This window comes from Phyllobates terribilis, unplaced genomic scaffold (assembly GCF_046119375.1).
Source record: "Phyllobates terribilis strain yellow unplaced genomic scaffold, ASM4611937v1 Scaffold_80__1_contigs__length_6766528, whole genome shotgun sequence".
Taxonomy (NCBI): domain Eukaryota; kingdom Metazoa; phylum Chordata; class Amphibia; order Anura; family Dendrobatidae; genus Phyllobates; species Phyllobates terribilis.
The window spans coordinates 5,245,144-5,269,857 of NW_027362840.1; the positions used below are offsets into that span (position 1 = coordinate 5,245,144).

The following is a 24,714-nucleotide window of genomic DNA, read 5'->3' on the forward strand; positions in this document are numbered from 1 at the left end:
AAGAACAATCAATTTTTTTCTTTGTAGGAAATACTATTGTGGAGATCTTTATACAAGGAATTTAGGTTCACCTCTAAGATGTTGCAGAAGGGTTTTGTGAGATTAATACCAAGGTATAAAATTTTATTAAATTCCCAAGTGTCAGAATTTCACAGGAACCACACCGGGGAGACCACACAATATCTCACTGCTGTCGTAACTCTGTCAGGATTAAGCAGGGATTCACGCACACGATCCTGATTACTCACTACGTAGATATTGCCAAGCGCACAGTGAGCGTATGGCATACACACTTCCGGATTCCCACGCATGGAATATGTGTATACGCCCCAGTACGGTTACTGCCAGCTTCATGATAGCCCACTTATGATTATTTGCTGCCACCACCGACCAGCTTTTGAAATATAATACAGGCCTGATCGAACGCCTGCTATCTGGTAGCCTATGACTTTGGGGGAGGGAACGATGATGGAACAAAAGAAACAGAACTATTATATTTTATATTTAATCCAAAAGAAAGGCAGCGTTTATGAAAAATATACAAAAGGTTTTACAAAAGGAGACATTTACAGTACAGAATATACAGTTACACACACAAAATAGGATTAAAGAAGAACTTACTATAAAGATCACAGAGACGACTTACTGTATTTTTCAGACTATAGGACGCACCGGACCATAAGACGCACCTAGGTTTTAAAGGAGGAAAATAGGGAAAAAAAATGTAAGCAAAAATTGTGGTCATGATGCCCTATTATGGGGGAAGGGGTCTGCTGCTGACACTGGTATTGGGGTAATGTCCCCCAATTTTGTCAATATCCTCCATCCTGGTATGTATGGCCCCTCCTTCCTGGTGTAAGTGGCCCCCATCCCATCCTGGTATGCATGGCACCTCTTTATACCCCATCTTGGTATGCATGGCACCCCTTTATCCCCCATCTTGGTATGTATGGCACCCTCTCAGCCCCCATCGTGGTATGTATGGCACCCTCTGAGCCCCCATCGTGGTATGTATGGCACCCTCTGAGCCCCCATCCTGGTATGTATGGCACCCCTCTGAGCCCCCATCCTGGTATGTATGGCACCCCTCTGAGCCCCCATCCTGGTATGTATGGCACCCCTCTGAGCCCCCATCCTGGTATGTATGGCACCCCTCTGAGCCCCCATCCTGGTATGTATGGCACCCCTCTGAGCCCCCATCCTGGTATGTATGGCACCCCTCTGAGCCCCCATCCTGGTATGTATGGCACCCCTCTGAGCACCCATCCTGGTATGTATGGCACCCTTCTGAGCACCCATCCTGGTATGTATGGCACCCTTCTGAGCCCCTATCCTGTTATGTATGGCACCCTTCTGAGCCCCCATCCTGTTATGTATGGCACCCTCTGAGCCCCCATCACGTTGCCTAAAAAAAAAAATAATCATACTCTCCTCCAGCGCTGTCCCACTCTGCTGCCGACACGCTCACTGTGTGAAACGCTGTGCTGGAATAGTCACTGCTTCCCACGCCAGAACTCTGTGCGTGGGGAGCAGTGACCATTTAGGCTGTTCAATAGCCGACACACTGTACCACAGCGCGGCTCCTGCTGCCGCTCTGTGGTCAGTGTGCCTGCTATTAAAGACCATGGATATTCACTACAACCCATGGGAGTGGGTTGTAGCGAATATTCATGAGCTTTAATAGCGGACACACTGACCGCAGAGCTGTAGCAGGAGCCGCGCTGCGGCTCCAGTGTGCCGTCTATGAAGAGAAATGAATATTCATTGCTCTCCACGCCCATGGGCGTGGGGAGCAGGGATTATTCATTTTCTTTAGTAGCGGGCACAGCGTAGGCTGCAGTAGGCGGCTGCTGCCTCCTGTGCCACGCTGATCCTCCTCTGCCGCTCCCCCACACCCACCACCATGCGGCTATACAATAATATAGTATTCGGACTATAAGACGCACCCCCCACTTTCCTACAAAATTTTGGAGGAAAAAAGTGCGTCTTATAGTCCGAAAAATACGGTAGTATGGTTGGAAGGGAACGCTCCTATGACCGTTCAGCGATCGTGACCTCTTGCTTATGAAACATATACTCCCGGCAATGAGCACTGACCCATCTTCGGTTGGGTCTTTTATACCGAAGGGGGAGACCTGCCCACACACCCCTTGTGATGACCTCACTTGGGCTGGGCTCCAGCCTTCATATTTTATTAAAAATATCTGGTTCTGCGATAACTTATCGCTGGTTGATCACAGAAGCCTGCAAGTGACGCCATTTTCTTTATGAATTTGCCTTTCTTTAGAGACCACACAAGACATAGCTGCGGTCCGTTATTTTGTACTTTTGTATTACAGCTCACCAGAGGGGCTCACATCTACGGAAAATTATGCATATTGTTCCTTAGCTGACCCTGCCATTAAAATATGGGTCTCATGATTATCGGACATATAGAACTTCAGATATTCCATATTTTGCACTGGTGCCAGCCAGACTAAAGATTTCTGTTGAATTCTTCTGAAGTTCTGGTAATCCAAACTTCTCACTTAGTTGTAGATTTATCGCAGGTTGGTGCCACTGGAAAACACACTCACATGTTAATTGGGTTTGCCGACTATCTTTGTAATGGCATCTGCCACTTCTCATGTGTGTGCTAATTTGTATACAGAGAGCTCTTTAGATGGTCAGCTTCCTGCTCTGACAAACCGTCGATAAGGGAGGAGGGAAGAGGGGTCTGGGAGAGAGAAGAGAAATTTTCAATATTTCTATGACACCAAAAATAAGGGGTTTCTCTTTTAATAATATTTTTTAGTTCTGGTTCAATAAAAAACCTAACAGTTTAGATTATTTCATTTTATGGAATGAAATTTTGGAAAAATAATTTAATACTTTAGTTAATTGCCTTACTGAAATCAGGGAGTTGGTTAGAGATAATATTATATCATCTGCGAATAGGCCTATTTTTTGTATTGTCTTGCATTGGTACATATACAGTACCTTTTGATTAAATTGTTTAATCTAATGGTTTCCGCTAAAGGCTCATTATAAGTGTAAATAGGATAGGTGACATTTGAGATATTGAAATAATGTGATGGTATGTTAACTACAACTTTTGCTGAAGGATTACAGTAAAGAGGAAGAATAGCTTGTAAAATAGGGCCTTTAAAACCGAATTTGTCTAATGTGGCGAAAGCATAATCCCAGTTAATGCGATCAAATGCTTTTTCTGCATCTAACGATGATATTATTGGTGGGGTATTTTTTTCTTCAATATGTGATAGTAAATTAATGATTCTTCTGGTGTCTTCAGTTGTTTGTCTATTTTTAATAAATTCTACTTGATCCTTATGAATTACATTAGGAAGAATTTCGGATAATCTGTTTGCTAAAATGTTTGCGTAAATCTTAATATCTGTATTTAGAAGTGATATTGGTCTGCAATCATTTAAGGGGTTAGATAATACATGTTTGAAATTGGTATAATACTTATTTGGAAAGCTATCAGGTCCAATATTTACTTGGACCAATACTTACTGTATTCAATTTAAGTAAGGAGTTAATATTAGTCAGTACCAAATAAATTTTTGTATATGTTTGGTGTGGATATGAATAATAGATGTACTCTCTTGAGGTAGAGTTGAGGCACCTAAAAGTGCCATATAAATTTTCTTGATTGATCCATCTGTTCAAGGTGAATATCTTGTGTCTAGATGTTGATGTAGTATCTAATGAATGATCCGGAATAATATTGAAGTCTTCTAGTATAACAAGATCACCTTTTTGGGTTTTTGTAACTTTTTTCATAATTTTATTTTAAAAGGAGATTTGACCCCTATTCGGAACATATGTATTGACAATGGTGAACTCATTATAATTTATTTTGCATATGAGTATATGAAAACGTCCTTTAATATCAGTTACTTCATCAATAAATTGAAACGCAACAGTGTCTTTTATTGCAGTTGGCACACCTGCCTTTTTCTGTTCCACGGATGATCTAAAAATATGTGAAATTTTTGTCTGTAAATTTGGGGGGGATTGATTGCAGAAAATGTAGCTTCTTGGAGAGCTATACCATCTAATTATGTTAAACCAAACCAATAATAATCTGAAGAAAAAGAAGAAATTGTCCACCTGATGCTTCTCAGACGACCTGAAAAAAGGATAATACCTTTACTGGGAAGAAAAATTCAGCCAGCAGCAAAGTCAAGCCTGCTATTTAAAGTTTTTAATGATCCAAGCGAGAAAAGAAGTAGTCAAAAGAGACAGTCATCCTTGTAATCCATGGAAAAGTACCTTAAAAACGATCTGGTAAAGTGTGCAGAAAGTCACATATCTTCTATGTCTTTAAGTGGTAGCCTTCCATTTTCTTCCATCAGGTTATTCTGTGACAAAAATGAAAGGCCTTCCTCTATGTTCTGAAAGGTAACGGTCTTGCCATTGTAGAAAACAATTAGTTTTGTAGAAAACCCCCATTTTTAAGTAATGTTCTGTGATTTCAATATGCTGTAGTCATTTCTGAGAAGGATTTTCTTAGCATTAAAGTTTCTTTTAAGAGGCTTGTGTATATTTTAATATTTTTATAGGGTGCTGGTAAGTTGGTATGTTTGTCCATGTAATTCATTAGTTAGTCTTTGATATGATAAATATGGATTTTAGTAATTACCTCTCTCGGGGTAAGAATTTGGATTTAGGGAGCCTAATGAGCTCTGTCAATAGTAAGATCTAATCTGCTTGTGGAGGGAAGTGTTTTATGGATTAAGTCCTCAATAAAGGGTGCTAGACTATTTGGAGAAATGTTTTCTAGAATTCCCCGTAATTTGATGTTACGTCGATTGCGATCCTTTTAAATTCATTAGCTGTATTTTGAGATGTTTAATTTCACTTTTCATAGCAGAGTAATCTTTTTCTAGTACTGTTTGTTTTATCAAAACTTCTTCCATTTTCTTTTCAGTTTCAGCTATTCTAATTAGTGTTGAGCTATTAGTGTTCGGGTTCGGTTCGTCGAACACCGGGATGTTCGTGGAACTGTTCATCGAACACCGTCGAACACCGTTAAAACCAATGGCAGGCAAATAAAAACACATAGAAACACATAGAAAACACCTTCAAAGGTGTCCAAAAGCTGACAAACTGCTCAGAAGACACTCTCTTTAAAAAAGCCGGCCGGCAATTCAGCAGCAGCATACACCGGTACCCGACAATTTAGACAAGAAGGAATAGAGCATCACACATAGATTAGATAGATAGAAACATGTCAGTCACATATATAATAAGTACAGTGACAGTGTTGGTTACTGTACTTGTCATTTAGTGTTAAAGGATTTATTAAAAAAAAAATTAGTGTTTTCATGCACCGTCTCTTTAAAAAAGCCGGCCGGCAATTCAGCATCGGTACCCGACAGGTGAGCTGAGTTCATTGGACATGACCTCGGCTCATCTTTATGCCGTCACAGAGAGACACTGAGGAGCACAAGCATGCCTGCGCTTCTCAGTGTCTGCGGGATGACAGGCTGGATGGCAGCGTTCTGCTGCGATCCAGCCTGTCATGTGAATGTAGCAGAGCTGAAGCTGTCGTGGGAACCATGGAAAGGTAAGGATGATGTTGGTTTATTATTTTTCTTTTATTGCAGGAGATTGTTGGCTTCAGCTGGAATGGGCGTGACGGTAAGTATGGTTTAATTTAGTACAATAAAGAATTGTGTCTTTATTTCAATTAAAGAACTTTATTCTGGGTGTTTTGTGTTTTTTTTTTTTTTTTTGTAACTTTGACTATGGGGTTAGTAATGGGGGTGTCTTATAGACGCCTCTCCATTACTAACCTGGGCTTGATGTCAGCTGGCATTATAAGCTGACATCAACCCCAGCCCTATTACCCCACTGTCACCGCTACAGGGCAGTGGGAAGAGTGAGGCTAAGTGCCAGAATTGGCGCATCCTATGGATGCGCCATTTCTGGGGCGGCTGACGGCTGGTGTTTCTAGCCTGGGAGGGGGCCAATATTCATGGCACCTTCCTGGGCTATTAATATCAGCCCCCAGCTGTCTGCCTAGCCTTTGCTAGCTATTAAAATAGGGGGACCCCATGTCATTTTTTTTGGGGGGTCCCCCATTTTAATAGCTAAAAAAAGGCTATGTATTCAGCTGGGGGCTGATATTAGTAGCCTGGGAAGCTCCGTGGGTATTACCCCCTTCCCAGGCTTCAAACATCTGCCCCAGCCGTCTGCTTAACCTCCGCTAGAGACTAAAATTACGGGGAACCCCACGCCAAATTTTTTTTTAATGAATCCTTTAACACGAAATGACAAGTACAGTAACCAACACTGTCACTGTACTTCATATATATGTGACTGACATGTTTCTATCTAATCTATGTGTGATGCTCTATTCTTTCTGATATAAATTGTCGGGTACCGCTGCTGAATTGCCGGCCGGCTTTTTTAAAGAGACGGTGCATGAAAACACTATTATTTTTTTAAATAAATCCTTTACACTAAATGACAAGTAAAGTAACCAACACTATCACTGTACTTCATATATATGTGACTGACATGTTTCTATCTATCTAATCTATGTGTGATACTCTATTATTTCTGTTCTAAATTGTTGGGTACCGATGTATGCCGCTGATGAATTGCCGGTTTTTCATGTTTCACTGTGAGCACTGTTCACATCGATTTGGGCAATCACTGTAATGCCACAACCACCATGGCTGTGGCATTACAGTGAGTGCTAGACAATCCCTGCATGATTGGTGCTCTAAATAGCGCCAGACATGCAGGACACGCTTTTGGTGCACGAACAGTTATCGAACATAACCTCGAACAGCCGAATTTTTTGCAAATCGTTGGTGTTTGTCGAACGACTCGAACACCGCCCAAAACAGCTCGAATTTGAGATTGGCGAACAGTTCTAGTCGAACACCGCTCATCTCTAATTCTAATACTCTCTTCCATGAATAGAATTAGTATTTTATCCATTTTTTGGCCAAGATTGTTTTCAAGGTGTTTAACTGTGTCTTTGAGCATGTTGTTAATAAGTTCCCAGAGTGGAAATTGTCATCGTTCTTGTTTTTTGAAAATTGGGCTGTAGTATTATGTTCCAATCTAGGTCTGTTTTTTTTGCAGGGGTAGCATTGGGTGAAATGTCCTCTGATTGTTCTCCTGAGTCAGAATCCTAACATTTAGATTTCCCTTCAAATTCCCCTACATTGCCTAGACCTTTTCTTTTCTCCCTTGTAGTTACTTGGCTCGTATCCATAGATTGGGAATCATAATTAAAATTATTCCCTGTCCTTATATACTCTTTATCTAGTGTGCTTAAAGATTTGAAGGTGGTAGAGCGTTTGAGTTCACTTTTATAATGAGATCCTTTAATGTCAAAGGTGTATTAAAAAAGGATTTGTCCATAGAGAAAGATGTGCACATTTATGCTTGCATATTAAAACCTTGCTTGCCACAGATTGCTTATTCTTTAATAGGGGCATTAATTGTGTCAATAGTGTCCTGCTTATAAGATCCAGCACAGTGGTACTTCACCTTTAATAACTCTTTTGGTCTCACAACTGCAGCAACTTATGTTTTAATACCAGCAGCTGCTGTCAGCTGAGGCTTGGATTGATTGTCCTTGTACAGATGTGTGGCCAGATTCCTGAGTCCCCTTAAGGCATGACATCATTGGTGGCAGTATAAATGAGGTGTCTGGGGTGAGCATTCCACCTCTGGAGACCTCAGCAGCTTTAGACTCCTTGCCAGTGTGCAGGGACTCCCCTGCTTGATTGACAGTGCGGGTCTCCACTTGTGTCAATGCATAGTGATCTTTAATCACTGTGACAGCTGCAGGAGGATGGTCAACACTTACCCTGCAGGTGTCTTCTTGTTGCTTTTCTGATGGGTGAGATTCTTGTTGATGAGGTGAGTCTTGAATCTTACTGGAAGAGGTGGCATAGAAGCGTTCTTTAGTATGGGGGTTACTGGATGCATGGCTGGAACTGCGCTGTGGAAGAGGTTTTCTGTTCATCCTGAAGGGGTCCGCTCGGTCCTTTCTAAATATTGGGGTCTTCTTAGGAGGTGATAAATCGTTCTTGCTTGATGGGGAGGTACAGGTCTAGTCAGGAACTAGTTTCTTCAGTGGAAAAGAGATTTGCTTGGATTCATGATTTCTGTAGCAGAGATCCATCATTTTTCTTTTTATTAAAAGGCATATTTGTTTTCTAATAGGATATTTGTAATCCAGAAAGTCCAGGAAAAGTCTTCTTTCAAATCCCTTGGATATGCTTGTAAGTAGCTTTAACGGGCTTGACTGAGCTCAGAAGAGTGTGACCATTCACCTTGGAGCTCCAGGCAGCAACCCCCAACAACATTTTTTTTTTTTAGTCTTGACATGGGTGAATTTATTGGAATGACATTGAATTCTACCCAAAATTTGAAAAAATGCATAATCTTTAAGCGAGTTCAGCAAAGTGGTGGCTAGCTGGCTGCCATTTTGCTGAGTTGTAGAAAGTCGACAAATGTTAAAAAAAACCATAATAATCTTTTTATTTATATAGCTCCAACATATTCCGCAAAGCTTTACAATTCAGACAATTTACAGACGTTATGGGCACTGTCCCCGTTGGGGATCACAATCTACATTCCCTATCAGTATGTCTTTGGAGTGTGGGTGAAACCCATGCAAACACGGGGAGAACATCCAAACTCCTTGCAGATGTTGTCTGTAGTGGGATTTGAACCCAGGGACCCAGCACTGCAAGGCTGCAGTGCTAACCACTGAGCCACCTCTCTGGAAGTGCCTGCTGCTCGGTATCCGATTCTCTTCTTTTCGCCTTACATGTGCCACATTTCTGACCTCTTGACTATAGCCCAGGACTTCTGGACACATCTAGGACTTGGAGGTCATTGCACATCGTCAGGTCGTTGTGACATCACAACGTTATGACCTCCAAACCCTGGCTATATCCAGAAGTCCTGACCTATAGCGAAGAGACAGAGATGTGACGGTGGAAAGAATGGGACTTGATGGCGGGCAGGAAGCAGCAGGGTGGCTGGAGAGGTGAGCAATGAAAGTATTAGTTTATTAGTATTGTTGGGTTCTGGCACTAGGGACCAATCAGCTGTTGTAAATACTTTGAACAGAGCTGCAAAGCTTAGCACCTTTCATTCTTTAGCGATCTGCTGCTGGACATGTAAGAAAATATTCATGCACATGTGACTGTACAAGGTATTATATCACATACTGTTGCATTAAATATGGGGAAGAGACAGTGTGTCCATTTTCACTAGTGCCATTAGATTTGGCTCTTAAAGTGGATATATCACCATATTTCAAAATACAAACTGCATACATTATTAACCCCACAAGTCTCCATAACAGATATAGCTGTCATGGAGCACATCAGGGTGTGTAGAATGGGCTCTGGAGCGAAGTCCTCTCCACAGGGCAGATGCTGGCAGTGTTAAACAGCGGGCATGTGCCTCTAAGGCTGTGTGCCCACGATGCGTTTTTTAAGTGTTTCCGCAGTGGCAAAAACGCTGCAGAAACGCTTAAACGCATGGTAGGCCTGCCATGTTCCCCAATGATAATCCACATGTGCTGTGCACATGCTGCGGAAATTTCCGCTGCGGATTATCCTTGCGGAAAAATACGCAGCATGTCCAATAATTTTGCGGACACGCAGCGTATTTGCCGCCATTGACTTGCATTGGAACGCATGGATTCCGCATCACTGCATCTGTACATGCGGAATCCATGTGTTCCAATGTGCGGATGGTACCCGGGTCTGGGGATCAGGAGACTCTCCTCCGGAACCTGTAAAAAAAAAAGAATAAAATAAAAAATGTTATACTTACCTTCTGACAGCCCCCGCCGCCCTTGTCCTCCTTTGTCGGCAGATCGCGGTGGACTGTAGGACCTGCGCTGACGTCATAGTCATGTGACGGCAGGTCCTTCAGTGCAGTGTACCGCGAGTTGCCTTCAGCCAGGACGGAGCGAAGCAAGACTGCGGGGGCCATTGGAAAGTAGGTATAGATTTATTTTTTATTTTTTAACCATTCTTTGGGGTCACACTATATAAATCCATGCTGTTTGCATGGATTTATATAGTGTGACCAAGTTGTCAAGTACTTTTCCAAGTGATGTTAAAATCTCTTGGAAAGCGCTTGTCAATCCGCATGCGGAAATGCAAGTGAAGAACGCTTCACATCCGCTTGTCCCTGGCAGGAAAAAGCATGTACAAACCGCATGCGTTTTTTCTGCCAGGAAGATGCAGAAAGGCTCAGGAAAAATCCAGAGCATTTCTGCATCATGGGCACATAGCCTAACAGCATTGATTGGATTCAGCGATTGGAAATAGCTCTGAATGTTGCTGTTAGTGTTCAGCTGTAAATCTCGCTTTCAATCACTGACCGTAGCATTTAAGGCATGCAGTCTTGCCTGGGCATCCTTCCAGACACCAATGCCACTCACCTCCCTCCAAAAGGCTGCCGATGGGTTGTCGCAGGAAGTATGGGCGCTGAAGATCTGTCATATGCCACAGACTAGGCTTCATAACGGACTCTCTTTAGGACAATATTCTTTAATACTCTACTATTGCAGTATGTAGAGCATGCAATTAAACAATCAAAGGTAACTTAAAAAAAAAAAGTAAAAGTGAAAATTTTAAGACATAAGTTTTTGAGTATGTTAAAAAAAAAAAAAAAAAAAACACACAAAAATCACCACTTTTCCCCAGCTATTGCTGCATCTGTGAAAGTCAAATATATCAAAATATAACATTTTTGAACCTTTATGGTAAACATAAGAGAAAACTAAATCAAAATATCCAAATTGCCGGGGTTTTTTTGGTCACCAGACCTCCCACAAAAAGTTACATAAAAAGCGATCAAAACATATGTACTCTAAAAACTAAAGCTCGCTGTGCAAGAAGCAAGCTCTTATAGCCCCATCAATGGGAAAATACAAATGTTATGAGTCTCAGAAAATGGTATCATAAACCAATTTTTTCCTTCCAAAGCTCTGAATTTTTTAAGCTTTTAATATAGTAAAAAACTATGAAAGGCTACTATCGCCATAATCATATTAGAAGAATTATGTTGCCCGGTTATTTTTACTACGTTAAAAAGAAACCCAAAATACTGACGGAAATGCATTTATTCACTTCCCTTGGAAATTTTATGACTTGTTTTCACTACTATATGGTAAAATGAATGGTGCCATTCAAAGTTACAACTTGTTCTGCAAAAAACAAGCCCTCTATGTAGACAGAAAAAAACGGAAGTTATGGCTGTTTAAAAAAGGGTAAGAAAAAATGAAACCGCAAAAATTAGCTGAGTCCTTAATGCAAATCTGTCACCCCCCCACCTATCTGTTTATTATTCCCCGAAATCCCTGCCTATATGCTTATTTACCTGTGACGTGCACTGTTCTCCCTGACTCCCCGAGCATGCACAAAGCGCCGCTCACACAGGGCGTGCTTTGCTTCATTCCGGCCCCTTCTCTCTGTGCTCTGCGCCCCAGGGTTCTATTGTGCAGGCGCCGGGGAATCCCTGTCACTCAAAAAAAGGGATAGTTGTTCCAGCGTCTGGTAAAATAATTCTTTATTTTTCGTCCATTAAAAACTTGCAAAAATTACAAAGGTTGCATAGACAGGGTAGGGGAGCAAGACTTGAGTTCTTTATCACTGCATCATCATCTCACCACAAATTTTACTCCAGCCAGTGACTGTACTAAGAGTTCTGGCGTAAGGAATGCTGCAGTTCGTCATGAACTAGCTGTTCGTCAAGACTAGCTGTGGCATCACGTCTCCATTCTACCCCCATCCTGTTCTGGAGAAACTGAAAATGCCAAAAGTCTACATTTTTTGCACAATTCCGTGTTAAGCAAAAATTATACAACTTTACAAAGCATACAGTCAATATCATCTGATACATCAACATGATAGGTATATAAGTATACAAAATACCAACAAGTGGCTAAAGTGCGCTAACCACTAGGACACTACCAAGCAGATACATCCTATAAGAGGCATGGAGTCATAAGTCCGTAATAGTAAAAAATATAAAAATGTAATGAAAAACAAGTTGCATAACAATAGCCAAGAAACAGTCAAAGAAAAAGAGAAGACACAGGTGTTTAAGACCGCTGGGCCATTATGGTCTAATGGGCATGGGGGGTGTAAACCCAAGAAGTATATAAAATAGTATAAATAAAGTTTGTGACAATCAGCACGAGTAGTGACACAAGCCACTAGTGTCAATGATAGCCCGGTAAGTATATAACTAGTAGTGAAATGCACAACATGTGGAATTTATACTCTTCTATCAAAGTACAGTACTATCATAAATCTCATCATAATCAGACCACCTAGCAAAATAAGAAAATAAAGTGCATGTGTATAGAGTCCATATCTAGAAATAATCCAGATCAGGTAGATTGAATAGAAAACCAACACATAAATATCTGGTGTAAACCTAAATAAGGAAGTATGTATCGGCACACAAGCAGAGAGTCACATAATATAATGAAAAAGGGGCCATCATAATGGGGACGACACCTTACCCATCATATACCTGTTTGGGCCAGCCGTGGATGCAGCCCCAGCGCGCGTTTCGCGTGGGCTTTTTCAGGGGGCTGTAACTGTGCGTCTGACCCACATTTTATAGATGCCTGAACAGCTGTTGGCAATCCAGCATCTTAAGCGGCGCATGCGTCGTGTAAACACATGTTGGGCATAGCATTGTTTCCGGTGGTCATGATGGAAATGCAGGTCAGGGGGAAATATCCCGTGACATCAGTTACTCACACGCGTCATCATTGATCGTTGTCGGCAATGATCCAGATCATTGAGAACACTGTGCATGCGCACATGCTAGAATCCATCTTGGATAAGGGAGTATAAAATGGTTAAGATGTTACATGCTATTACCGTATTTTTCGGACTATAACACGCATCGGTCCATAAGACGCACCTAGGGTTTAGAGAAGGAAAATAGAAAATAAAAATTAAGTAACAATGTGGTCATGATGCACTAGGTCAGGGGGGGGGGGTCTGCTGCTGACACTGTTATATGGGTAATATCCCCCAATTCTGTTAATATCCCCCATCCTGGTATGTATGTCCCCTTCCTTCCTGTATATGGCACCCCTCATCCCCATCCTGTATGTGGCACCCCTCATCCCCATCCTGGTATGCATGGCACCCCTTGATCCCCTGGTATGCATGGCACCCCTTGATCCCCATCCTAGTAATGCATGGCACCCTTGATCCCCATCCTGTTATGCATGGCACCCCCTGATCCCCATCCTGGTATTCTTGGCACCCCCTGATCTCCATCCTGATATGCATGTGATCCTCATCCTGGTATACATGGCGCCCCCTGATCCCCATCCTGGTATGCAAGGCGCACCCCCTAGTCCCTATCCCCATATGCATGGCACCCCTGATCCCCATCCTGGTATGCATGGCACCCCCTGATCCCCATCCTGGTATGCATGGCACTCCCTGATCCCCATCCTGGTATGCATGGCACCCCCTGATCCCCATCCTTGTATGCTAGACACCCCCTGATCCCCATCCTTGTATGCTAGACACCCCCTGATCCCCATCCTTGTATGCTAGACACCCCCTGATCCCCATCCTGGGAATGCAAGGCACCCCTGATCCCCATCCTTGTAATGCATCGCCCCCTGATCCCCATCCTGGTAATGCGTCGCCCCCTGATCCCCATCCCGGTATGCAAGGCACCCCTGATCCCCATCCTGGTAATGCATGCCCCCCTGATCACTATCACACTGTGCACACAAAAATAAACAGTTATACTCACCTCCTCTCTCCTCCAGCGCTGCGTCCCATTCTACTGCCAACAGGGATCTCACTGTGTGAGCCGCGCATGGCAGGGCGCAAATGGTGTCCCTGCCATGCGCTCTCATAATGAGATGCTGTGCCGGAATAGTCACTGCTCACCACGCCGGGACTGTGTGTGTGGGTTGCAGTGACCAGTCACACTCCTTGACCATGAATATTCACTACAACCCATGGGAGCTGAGCACAGCAGGAGCCGCACTGCGGCTACAGTGTGAGCGCTATTAAGGAAAATGAATATTCATTGCTCTCCACTCCCATGGGCATGGGGAGCAGTGAATATCCATTTTCTTTAGCAGCGGGCACAGCGTAGACTACAGCAGGCGGCTGCTGCCTCCTGTACCCCACTCATCCCCTGCTGCCTCTCCCCCCCCCCCCCCCCCCCCCACCCCCTCCACACCTCTCACTACCCACAGTATATACTATGGCTAGTATTTGGACTATAAGACGCACCCCCCACTTTCCTCCAAAATTTTGGAGGAAAAAAGTGCGTCTTAGTCCGAAAAATACGGTATATATTTATGCAAACATATATAGGGGATGACAAGGCAATATATTAAAGACACATCATGTGTATATTATATGGATGTGAAAAAGATCCACGCCACTGGTAAGTGTATAGTATACAATGCAAATAGGAAAATACTGCAGAGTATTTAAGGTAGTAATAACAAATATAATAAGAAACTAAAGTGCAAAGTGACATAAAGAAAATAAAAGTGCAAAATATCAATATAATACATAAAAACTAATATATTGCAGCTTGTATATAATACATAATCCATAACCAGATATATATATGTACGCAATATAAATCCATATTCCTCTCAAAATGACGGAAACCATCAATATATGGTATGATATTCATATCCGTAAATGGTCAGGGAATATAAAGGCAGGCATCTCCTGGTGCGTATTCAAAGTCCAGTTAAAACATAATCACTGTGAAATAAAAGAATACAAAAAACACATACCGTAAATTAAAATTGAAAACTAGGAAACATATAACGTATAGATAATCATAAGAGTGATGCAAAACTCTATTGTTTATTGAGTCCCGAGGGTACCATAGTGCCCAGGACACTGATCCAATGACATTCAAATTTGGACAGGATGCTTTTAGTGTCTCCACCTCTAATTCCATCCCGTACTCTATCTATGCCTTTAATTTTAAGGTCATTAGGATTGCATTTATGGTGCAATTTAAAGTGACGTTGGATAGTTTTCAACAATGCCACATCCTCCACATCATGCGCTGCCATGATATCCCTCACGTGCTCCCATGTACGGACACGTAATTCACACAATTCTCTGAATTATACCACAAATAAAAATGTCATCTCTATTTGATCATATTCGAGTGCCAAGTTTTCTCATATCCAAGAAATTACTGACATATATAAGAGGTTACACGTTAGTGGTTGATTGAGGATTACAAGTGAAGTTTGTATTGGGAATTATATAATACTTGAAGAGAATCTGTCAGCAGGTTTTTGCATCCCCTTATGACAACAGCATGATATAGGGGCAGAGACCCTGACTCCAGCAATGTGTCACTTAGTTTACTGGGTGCAGCAGTTGTGATGCAATCCTGGTTACTCTGCTGCAGATCTAGCAGTGCTCAGAATGCTGAGCTCTGTATAGTCCCTCCCACACGCCTGATTGGCATTTCTCTGTGTACACTGTACATTGAGCGCAAACTGCCAACCAGTGGTGGGGGTGTGGTTGGCCTAGGAGGCTTGTGCTTTAGTGATAATCTACTTCTTATAAAATGTTAATTTTATTGACTCTACCACAAACAGCCCTGTAAGTGACACATCACTGGAATCAAGCGATCTATCCCTACATCATTCTGCTCTCTGATTACATAACTGAAACCTGCTGACAGACTCTCTTTAAACAGTTTGCACTTATCTGCTATTACGTTTTTACATTTTTTTTTTTTTTCTTCATCAGGGTCTTACCAGAGTAAGCATTTCAGTTGCAAAGTTTGCTATGCAATGCAATCCTTGTAACATGCAAAATTGAAAACAACTGAGAAAAACATAGGGTCTTTCTGGTTCTACAATAACTTTGAGTTGTACAGTATGATTAATTTTTCATCCCTTTACTGGGAGCTAAGCTTCAGCACCCAAGAGCAGACACTACACAAATACTTAGTCGTGCTTTTCCGACTCTGCACACTGTGTACAACTAGCCATTGCGGACAGTACAAAGAGCAGATCGGCGTGCCGAACGTTGTATCCCCACTGATTTGATATTGAAGACCTAATATGAAGTATCTGGAATCAATTTATAAGACCTGGACATAATGGAAACATTGTATAAACGTTTAGAATTTTTATGTAAATACACCAATACCTGCAAGGTCTCTGCTAAATCTCCACTGTGATACGTTGAATTTGTATCTGTGTGTCAGGTTCCTATTAGATGTCAGGATGTTGCTGTCTATTTCTCCATGGAGGAGTGGGAGTACATGGAAGGACACAAGGATTTGTACAAGGAAATTATTATGGAAAATCGGAAGACTCGCATGTTACCTGGTAGGAGGAGAATTTCTTTGCCCTTGACTGTAAAATTATGTAAAACAAAGCCTAAAATGTGTGTGTGTGTGTGTGTGTGTGTGTATAGTATCAAATACTTGACAAGCATATTTCAGCAGCAGAAAGGAAGGAAGGGAGACACAGATTCTCTACTTCGTGGGTAGGCGGAGCCCCATAGGATAGTCACCTCAGATTGGAAAAAGACGACCGGCCCCTCCAGTATATAGGCTCCTCCTACTCCCATGTTCATCAGTCTTTTTATCTGAGGTCTCAGAGGATAGTCGCTGCTTCGGCAGCTCCTCAGAAGAGTTTATTTTATATCCAGCGAGTCCTGGACCCCCCGTGGTCTAGAGGTCTCTAGGGGTCTCGGCGCTGCTGAGACCCCTGACCCTCCCCTGGCAGCTCTGTGTACCCCTTGAGGAGGTTCCCACTTATGCCTGCCGGCCCCGGGGGATACAGGGCGCTCCCTGGCGGAGGCGCACACCACACATCTGAGAGGGTCCCTGCGTGCTCCGCCATAGGGGGGAGCAAAGGGCCATGGCGCCACACATCCCTGAGGATCCCTGTGGCGTTCAGCCGGGTAAGTGCTTTTTGGTCTAAAGAGTATCTTTGACGGCTACGGCAAGTGTACTGCCTGTGTGTTTCTTGTCTATTTCAGACGCTGCCTTGACTGGGGAGCAGAGACGGAGGCCAGTAATTTTTATTTTTTATTTGCGCATGCTTTTTCGTTTTTGCTTCCTGCCTTCATTGAGGCAGGAAGCTCCCTGTATTTGCGCTCGTTTCCTTGCTTTTATTGACTTGCTTCCTGCGTTCATAGAGGTAGGAAGTTTTCTGCCCTCGTTTTTTGAATAAGCACGGGCTTTGGTGGCGGGCATGGCCTAGCAGGGGCGTGGCTTAGCGTCTCCTGGCTTCCTGCCGTCATTTCTTAGACAGGAAGTGCTTGGTTGAGCACGCGCTGGCAGTCCCTGCTTCTCCCTCCGGCATCCAGCGGCACCTCCTGCTCTCTGCTCCCCGTCCGTCCATCCACACACTCAGGAGGAGCGGTCGCCGCAGTACCGGTGAGTCCCCTCTGTCTCTGGCAGGGGTTCTTTGTCAGTGCTGTCACTTCGGCTACCTATTAGGAGTCCTCGTGAGCACTGCCGTTTTCTCTCCTAAAGCGATTTACTTCGCTGACCTTTTAGGCAGCGTAGTATTATAGTTGCTGTGATGTTAACCCCTTCTGAAAAAGTGGAGCTTTAGGGGAAACGCATGGTGTTTAAGGGAGTTTCCCCCTATTGATTTTTTTGCTCGGCTTTCTGGGGTAGCTCTTTTCTAAGGGTGAGCTTTAACCCCTCAGAGCCTGACGCATATATATAAAAAAAAAAAAAAAAGTGAGTTTTGAAAACAGGCTGTGCAGCTTTCACACTTTTTTGCCATCCTTGTTGTACATCCTGGCATCTGGTGTGGGTGGCATGTCGGATCAGGGGCCTGGGAGTGCGGATCGGTCTCCTGATCCGTTTCAGGTTCAGTCGCACGCCTCTGATACACTCAGGCCTTCTACTACATCAAGTTCAACGCTCAGTGATGTTAAAGTGGAGGCGCTCACTCGCTTCATTGATAGTCTCTCTAGTCTCCTGGGACAGTGGGTGTCAGCTAGATCACACCCAATGCCACGAGGTAAAAAGCGCCGCAAGACTATGGTGGCGTTGTCTCCCTCGCAGAGCGCATCAGAGGCTTCGGATTCACCAACAGATTCGGTTGATGAAATTTCTGAGTCCGAAGAGGAGGATCAACAGGATCGCTCTGTTTCTCTTTCAGGTCGTGTAGATGGGCTTATTAAGGACATGCGGGAAGTATTAGAGCTGTCTGAAGAGCCGACATGACCGTCTAGGTCGGCCCGTCTGTATCAGAAGACGCGCCGTGTTCGTTCTACATTACCTGCGCATGAGGAACTTAACGAAGCAGTGGAGAAGGAGCGTCAGTGTCCTGATAAACGCTTCCGAGGAACGCGTTTTTTTGATGCCCTATATCCCTGTGCCAAGGAGATGGTTATTAATTGGGTTCCCTCTCCTGAGGTGGATATATCTCTGTCTCAGCTGACCAAGTCTTCCCTGCTTCCTGTTAAAGGGAGAGCCAATCTTCAGGATCCTTTGGACAGAAGATCGGAGTCAGCAGTGAAATCCATCTATGAAGCCGCAGGTCATGGTTTCCAAGCGGCCTTGGGGACCATGTGGGCCGGTGAGGCTTCTCTGCGGTGGTTGGATCAGCTGCGTGCAGCGTGGCAGGATGGGACTTCGCGTTCAGAAGTGGAAAGCTTTTTCAGCGAATGGAAGAAGCTATGTGTTATGGCAGAGATGCAGTACTGGACACTGCTTCAATTCTGTCCAGGGCTCAGGCTTCGGCAGTCACGATTAGAAGAGCTCTGTGGCTTAAACAGTGGACCGGAGATGCGGTATCCAAACAGGGATTGCTTAGTCTGGCATATAAGGGCGGTCAGCTCTTTGGTTCAGATCTTTCGGAACTAATAGCTTTAGCTTTGGCAAAGGATGTTACTCTGCCTGGGAAAAAGGCAGTGGCATCCACAGCCAGCAGGACAGGGCCCAGCAGAGGTCTTCGGTCCTTTCGGGCCAGGGGACGATTCAGTCAGCCTTCTTGGAGATTGGGTCGTCCCTCATCCTCCGGCAGATCCGCCCAGAAATCTCGTACTCCCTGGAAGCAACCGTCCCGTCAGGACAGACGGGAGGTTGATAAAAAGTCCGCTAAGGCTGACTGACGCCAGGGATCCTCCCGAGGGCTCTCGGGTGGGAGGTCGTCTGCTACAATTCGGGTCGATCTGGGCATCCCACATAGCAGATGCCTGGGTGACACGGGTTATGTCGGCAGGCTATTTCATAGTTTCATTCTCTACCTCCAGACAGGTTTCGTCTGACGGGCATTCCGTCCGTGCCAAGACTGGATGCCGCACTGTTTCAGGAGGTCGACTCTCTCCTACAGCAGGGTGTGGTGGTTCAGGTTCCTCCGGAAGACCAGGGAATGGGTTTTTATTCCAACCTTTTTGTGGTCCCCAAAAAGGAGGACAAGTTTCGTCCGGTGCTGGATCTCATGGATTTGAATATTTACGTCCAGACACGGAAGTTCCGCATGGAGTCTCTCCGATCGGTGATAGCGACCCTGTCGCAGTACGGTTTCTTGTTGTCGATAGACATCCGCGACGCCTATTTGCATATCCCTATCGGCAGGGCTCACCAGCGTTTCTTGCGTTTCGCTATAGGTCAAGCCCATTACCAGTTTGTGGCCCTACCCTTCGGGTTGGCCTCAGCTCCCAGGGTTTTTATAAAAATTCTGGCTCCTCTCATGGCACTTCTTCGAAGACAGGGGGTTACGATCCTCCCCTACCTGGACGACCTGTTCATAGTGTCACCCACAGCAGAGGAGGCAATAACGGCTCGCAATCTCTCCCTTCAGTGCCTGATGGACTTCGGGTGGCTGATCAATTGGAAGAAATCGTCATTGGAGCCAGCACAGTCCATTCTTTTCCTGGGGATGCAGTTCGATACTGTTCGGGCAGTTGTGTCCCTGCCTCCTGTCAAACAGACGAACCTTCGTCTTCTGGTCCAGGCTATGAGGTCGGCGCTGTCAATGTCCCTTCGGGAATGCATGCGCCTTCTGGGTCAAAAGGTGGCAACAATGGAAGCAGTACCGTTTGCACAATTTCATTCCCGGGATCTCCAAGACCTTATTCTGACCCATTGGGATCGATCGCTAACTTCTCTGGATCGCTCGGTTATTATCTCCCGCAGGGTGCGAGAGTCTCTTGGATGGTGGTTACGTCCGGAGACTCTATCCGTGGGGAAATCCTTCCTTCCCCCGAGATGGTCGGTGGTGACAACCCATGCCAGCCGGACAGGCTGGGGGGGAGTTTGGAACGACCTCTGGATTCAGGGGGTCTGGTCGCCAAAGGAGTCGTCTCTCCCGATCAACATTTTGGAGTTGAGAGCAATATTTCTCTGCCTCCAACATTGGACGGTCTTATTGAGCGGTCTAACGGTCCGGATCCAGTCGGACAACGCTACGGCTGTCGCGTATATCAACCACCAAGGCGGGACGAGGAGTTCCAGTCTCATGTCTGAGGTCTCTCGGATCCTGGTCTGGGCCGAGTCCACAGTTGCAATTTCTGCAATTCACATTCCAGTATCTCGGCGGACTTCCTCAGTCGCGAGCAAGTGGACCCTGGGGAATGGAGTCTCCATCCAGAAGTGTTTTCTCTGCTGTGTTCCCGTTGGGGGACTCCTCAGGTGGAATTGATGGCATCCAGGCTGAATGCCAGGGTTCCGACGTTCATGTCCAGGTACAGGGACCCGGAGGCAGTGGCGGTGGATGCTCTAGTGGCCCCGTGGGGTCAGTTCAAGCTGATCTATGCGTTTCCGCCGATATCCTTACTGCCTCTGGTGATCCGACGGATCAAACTCGAAAGGGTATCAATAATTCTGATAGCACCAGACTGGCCGCGGAGGACATGGTATTCGACGCTGGTGTCTCTTCAGGCGGCACCTCCGTTTCCGCTACCCCTTCGCCCGGACTTGCTCACTCAGGGGCCCATTCGTCATCCGGACCTGAGGTCCCTTCGTTTGACGGCGTAGCTCTTGAGACCGAGATCTTGACCCGTCGCGGTTTTTCGCCCGAGGTCATTGCTACCTTGTGGGCGGCCCGGAGTCCAGCTACGTCCAGGATTTATCACAGAACTTGGGAGTCTTTCTATTCATGGTGTTCTGGATCCTCAAGAAACCCGAGGGTTTTTTCCATCCCCAACTTCTTGGCCTTTCTGCAATCTAGTCTGGCCAGGGGTTTGGCAGTAAGTACGGTGCGGTGACAGGCTTCTGCTCTTTCCGCACTTTTTAGGAAGGCTATGGCCTCTCGCAGGGATGTGCGTTCTTTTTTTCGCGGAATCGCACGTCCGTTTCCGCCACGGAGGGCAGTTGTGGCTCCATGGCGGCTTAATCTAGTCCTGGAAGCCCTTCAGCTTAGGCATTTTGAGCCTATGGATTCTGCTAAACTTTTACTACTTTCTTGGAAGGTGGCCTTCTTGGTGGCAGTCACCTCTTTGAGAAGGGTATCGGAATTGGCAGCACTTTCTTGCTTACCTCCTTTTCTGGAATTTTTTCCGGATCGCGTGGTGCTTCGTACTCGTGAAGATTTTTTGCCTAAGGTAGTGTCACAATTCCACATTAATCAGGACATTGTGTTGCCTTCGCTTTGTCCAGGACCTAAGAATCCAAGGGAGCGGGCCTTGCACTCGTTGGACTTAGTGCGGGCATTGAAGTTCTATCTTATGATCACTCAAGGTTTTCGGAAGTCGGACTCTCTTTTTGTAATTCCGGCAGGTCGTCGGCGTGGTCAACGTGCTTCCAAAGACACGATAGCTCGGTGGATCCGTTCAGCTATCCTGGAAGCGTACCGGCTCAAGGGCGAGCCTTGTCCGGTTAAAGTTAAAGCTCATTCCACGAGAGCCATTGGCTCATCGTGGGCTTTTCGTCAGGGGGCCTCGGCAGCGCAGCTCTGCCGGGCGGCCACCTGGCGCTCCGTTCACACCTTTACTAAGTTTTATAAGGTGGACGTAAGTGCTTCAGCCGATGCGGCCCTGGGACGCGGGGTCCTGCGGGCGGCGGTAATTTAAGTTATCCCTTTACTTAGTTTTCCATTATTTAGCGCGGTTTGCGCTCTTGCCTAGGTTTTGGGGTATGGAAGCTTCTGCCTCTATTTCCCACCCTTAAGTAGGTACTGCTTTAGGACGTCCCACGAAGTAGAGAATCTGTGTCTCCCTTCCTTCCCTTCTGCTGCTGAAAGCCGGATTTTGGTAAGAACTTACCTGTAAAATCCTTTTCAGCGAAGGAAGGAAGGGAGACACAGCACCCTCCCAGGGCAGAAGTGTTTTTTTGTGTTTCTAGATGCAGCGCGTCTCCTTCCTGATGTCGATCTTCTGGACTGGGTTTAGCGCTCTACGACTCTCCTTCCAGTTTCGCCAGCTCTACACAGTTGTCAGGTCCAATGGGGTATGCCTAAGACTGTGTGTTTCTATTACATAACCTGTTTTCTCTCATTTCTGAAATTTCAGAAGGGGATATGTTGTTCTGCTGGTTGGTCTGCTCTTCTTTAGCTTGTGTACGGACTGATGAACATGGGAGTAGGAGGAGCCTATATACTGGAGGGGCCGGTCGTCATTTTCCAATCTGAGGTGACTATCCTATGGGGCTCCGCCTACCCCCACGAAGTAGAGAATCTGTGTCTCCCTTCCTTCCTTCGCTGAAAAGGATTTTACAGGTAAGTTCTTACCAAAATCCGTCTTTACAGTGCATTGTGAAAGTATTTGGCCCCCTTTTATACCTTTTGCCACATTTCTGGCTTCAAACATAAAGATATAAAATTCAAATTTTTTTGGAAAGAATCAACAAGTGGGACACAATCGTGAAGTGGAACGAAATTTATTGGATATTTTAAACCTTTTTAACAAATTGAAAACTGAAAAGTGGAGCGTGCAATATTATTCGGCCCCCTTGAGTTAATACTTTGTAGCGCCACCTTTTGCTGCGATTACAGCTGCAAGTCGCTTGGAGTATGTCTCTATCAGTTTTGCACATCGAGAGGCTGAAATTCTTGCCCATTCTTCCTTGTAAAACAGCTCAAGCTCATTGAAGTTGGATGGAGAGCGTTTGTGAACAGCAGTTTTCAGCTCTTTCCACAGATTCTCGATTGGATTCAGGTCTGGACTTTGACTTGGCCATTCTAACACTTGGATACATTTATTTTTGAACCATTCCATTGTAGATTTTGCTTTATGTTTGGGAACATCGTCTTGTTGGAAGATAAATCTCCGTCCCAGTCTCAGGTCTTTTGCAGACTCCAACAGGTTTTAGGTTTTCTTCCAGAATGGTCCTGTATTTGGCTCCATCCATCTTCCCATCAATTTTAGCCATCTTCCCTGTCCCCGCTGAAGAAAAGCAGGCCCAAACTATGATGCTGCCACCATCATGTTTGACAGTGGGGATGGTGTTTTGAGGGTGATGAGCAGTGTTACTTTTACGCCAAACATATCGTTTTCAATTGTGGCCAAAAAGTTCGATTTTGGCTTCATCTAACCAGAGCACCTTATTCCACATGTTTGGTGTGTCTCCCAGGTGGCTTGTGGTAAACTTCAAACAAGACTTTTTATGGATATATTTGAGAAAAATGGCTTTCTTATTGCCACTCTTCCATAAAGGCCAGATTTGTGCAGCGTACGACTGATTGTTGTCCTATGGACAGACTCTCCCACCTCAGCTGTAGATTTGTGCAGTTCATCCAGAGTGATCATGGGCCTTTTGGCTGCATCTCTGATCAGTCTTCTCCTTGTACGAGATGAAAGTTTAGAGGGATGGCCGATTCTTGGTAGATTTGCAGTGGTCTCATACTCCTTCCATTTCAATATGATCGCTTGCACAGTGCTCCTTGAGATGTTTAAAACTTGGGAAATCTTTTTGTATCCAAATCCGGCTTGAAACTTTGCCATAACAGTATCTTGGACCTGCCTGGTGTGTTCCTTGGTCTTCATGATGCTCTCGGCACTGGAAGCAGAACCCTGAGACTATCACAGAGCAGGTGCATTTATACGGAGACTTGATTTCATTCAGGCGGATTCTATCATTACCAGTCGTTTAGGACAACATTGGATCATTCAGAGATCCTCACTGAACTTCTGGAGTGAGTTTGCTGCACTGAAAATAAAGGGGCCAAATAATATTGCACGCCCCACTTTTCAGTTTTTAATTTGTTAAAGTTTAAAATATCCAATAAATTTCGTTCCACTTCACGATTGTGTCTCACTTGTTGTTAATTCTTCCCCCAAAAATTAGAATTTTCTATCTTTATGTTTGAAGCCAGAAATGTGGCAAAAGGTAGAAAAGTTCAAGGGGGCCAAATACTTTCACAATTCACTGTATATGTTTCCTGTTGTATCCCCTATCAGATAGCCTTTTGCAGATAGTTGCTCATTCTGAGAGAAAAGCTTCACTATTAGAGCAAATGCGTCTGGCTCTTATGAACTCCCCATGTGGAATCGCTTGTATTGTGTGCTGGAGATGGGAACTGGAAGATAGCAAAGTAGTGTTTCCTGCATTCTCCTTTCTATACAGCATAGTGTCGACCCCATGAGAGATTTGATTCCCTACCAAAGTGATATCCAAAACTTTGCCTTACTGTTGTTTTATATCCTATGACTAAGGGCACACTGTGGTGCCAGAAACGCATAAGGAACTTCCATTTTAACTCGGTTTTAATGATACACTAATAAGAAACTAAGTTTTACCTGGATAGTGATGCTG

The 24,714-nt window shown here is 44.7% G+C and overlaps 1 protein-coding gene across 5 annotated transcripts in view; it reads left to right on the plus strand.

Annotated features, from left to right (window-relative positions):
• Positions 1 to 24,714, plus strand: part of LOC141197243 (uncharacterized) — a 98,526-nt gene that overhangs the window by 28,057 nt on the left and 45,755 nt on the right. For 4 of the 5 annotated variants that reach the window (XM_073662640.1, XM_073662642.1, XM_073662641.1 and 1 more), the window contains one exon: positions 16,258 to 16,381. In XM_073662640.1, the coding sequence (XP_073518741.1) occupies positions 16,258 to 16,381 (124 nt within the window). Of the gene's footprint in view, positions 1 to 27; positions 114 to 16,257; positions 16,382 to 24,714 lie in introns of all 5 variants that reach the window. The other variant, XM_073662644.1, reaches the window with a different exon arrangement.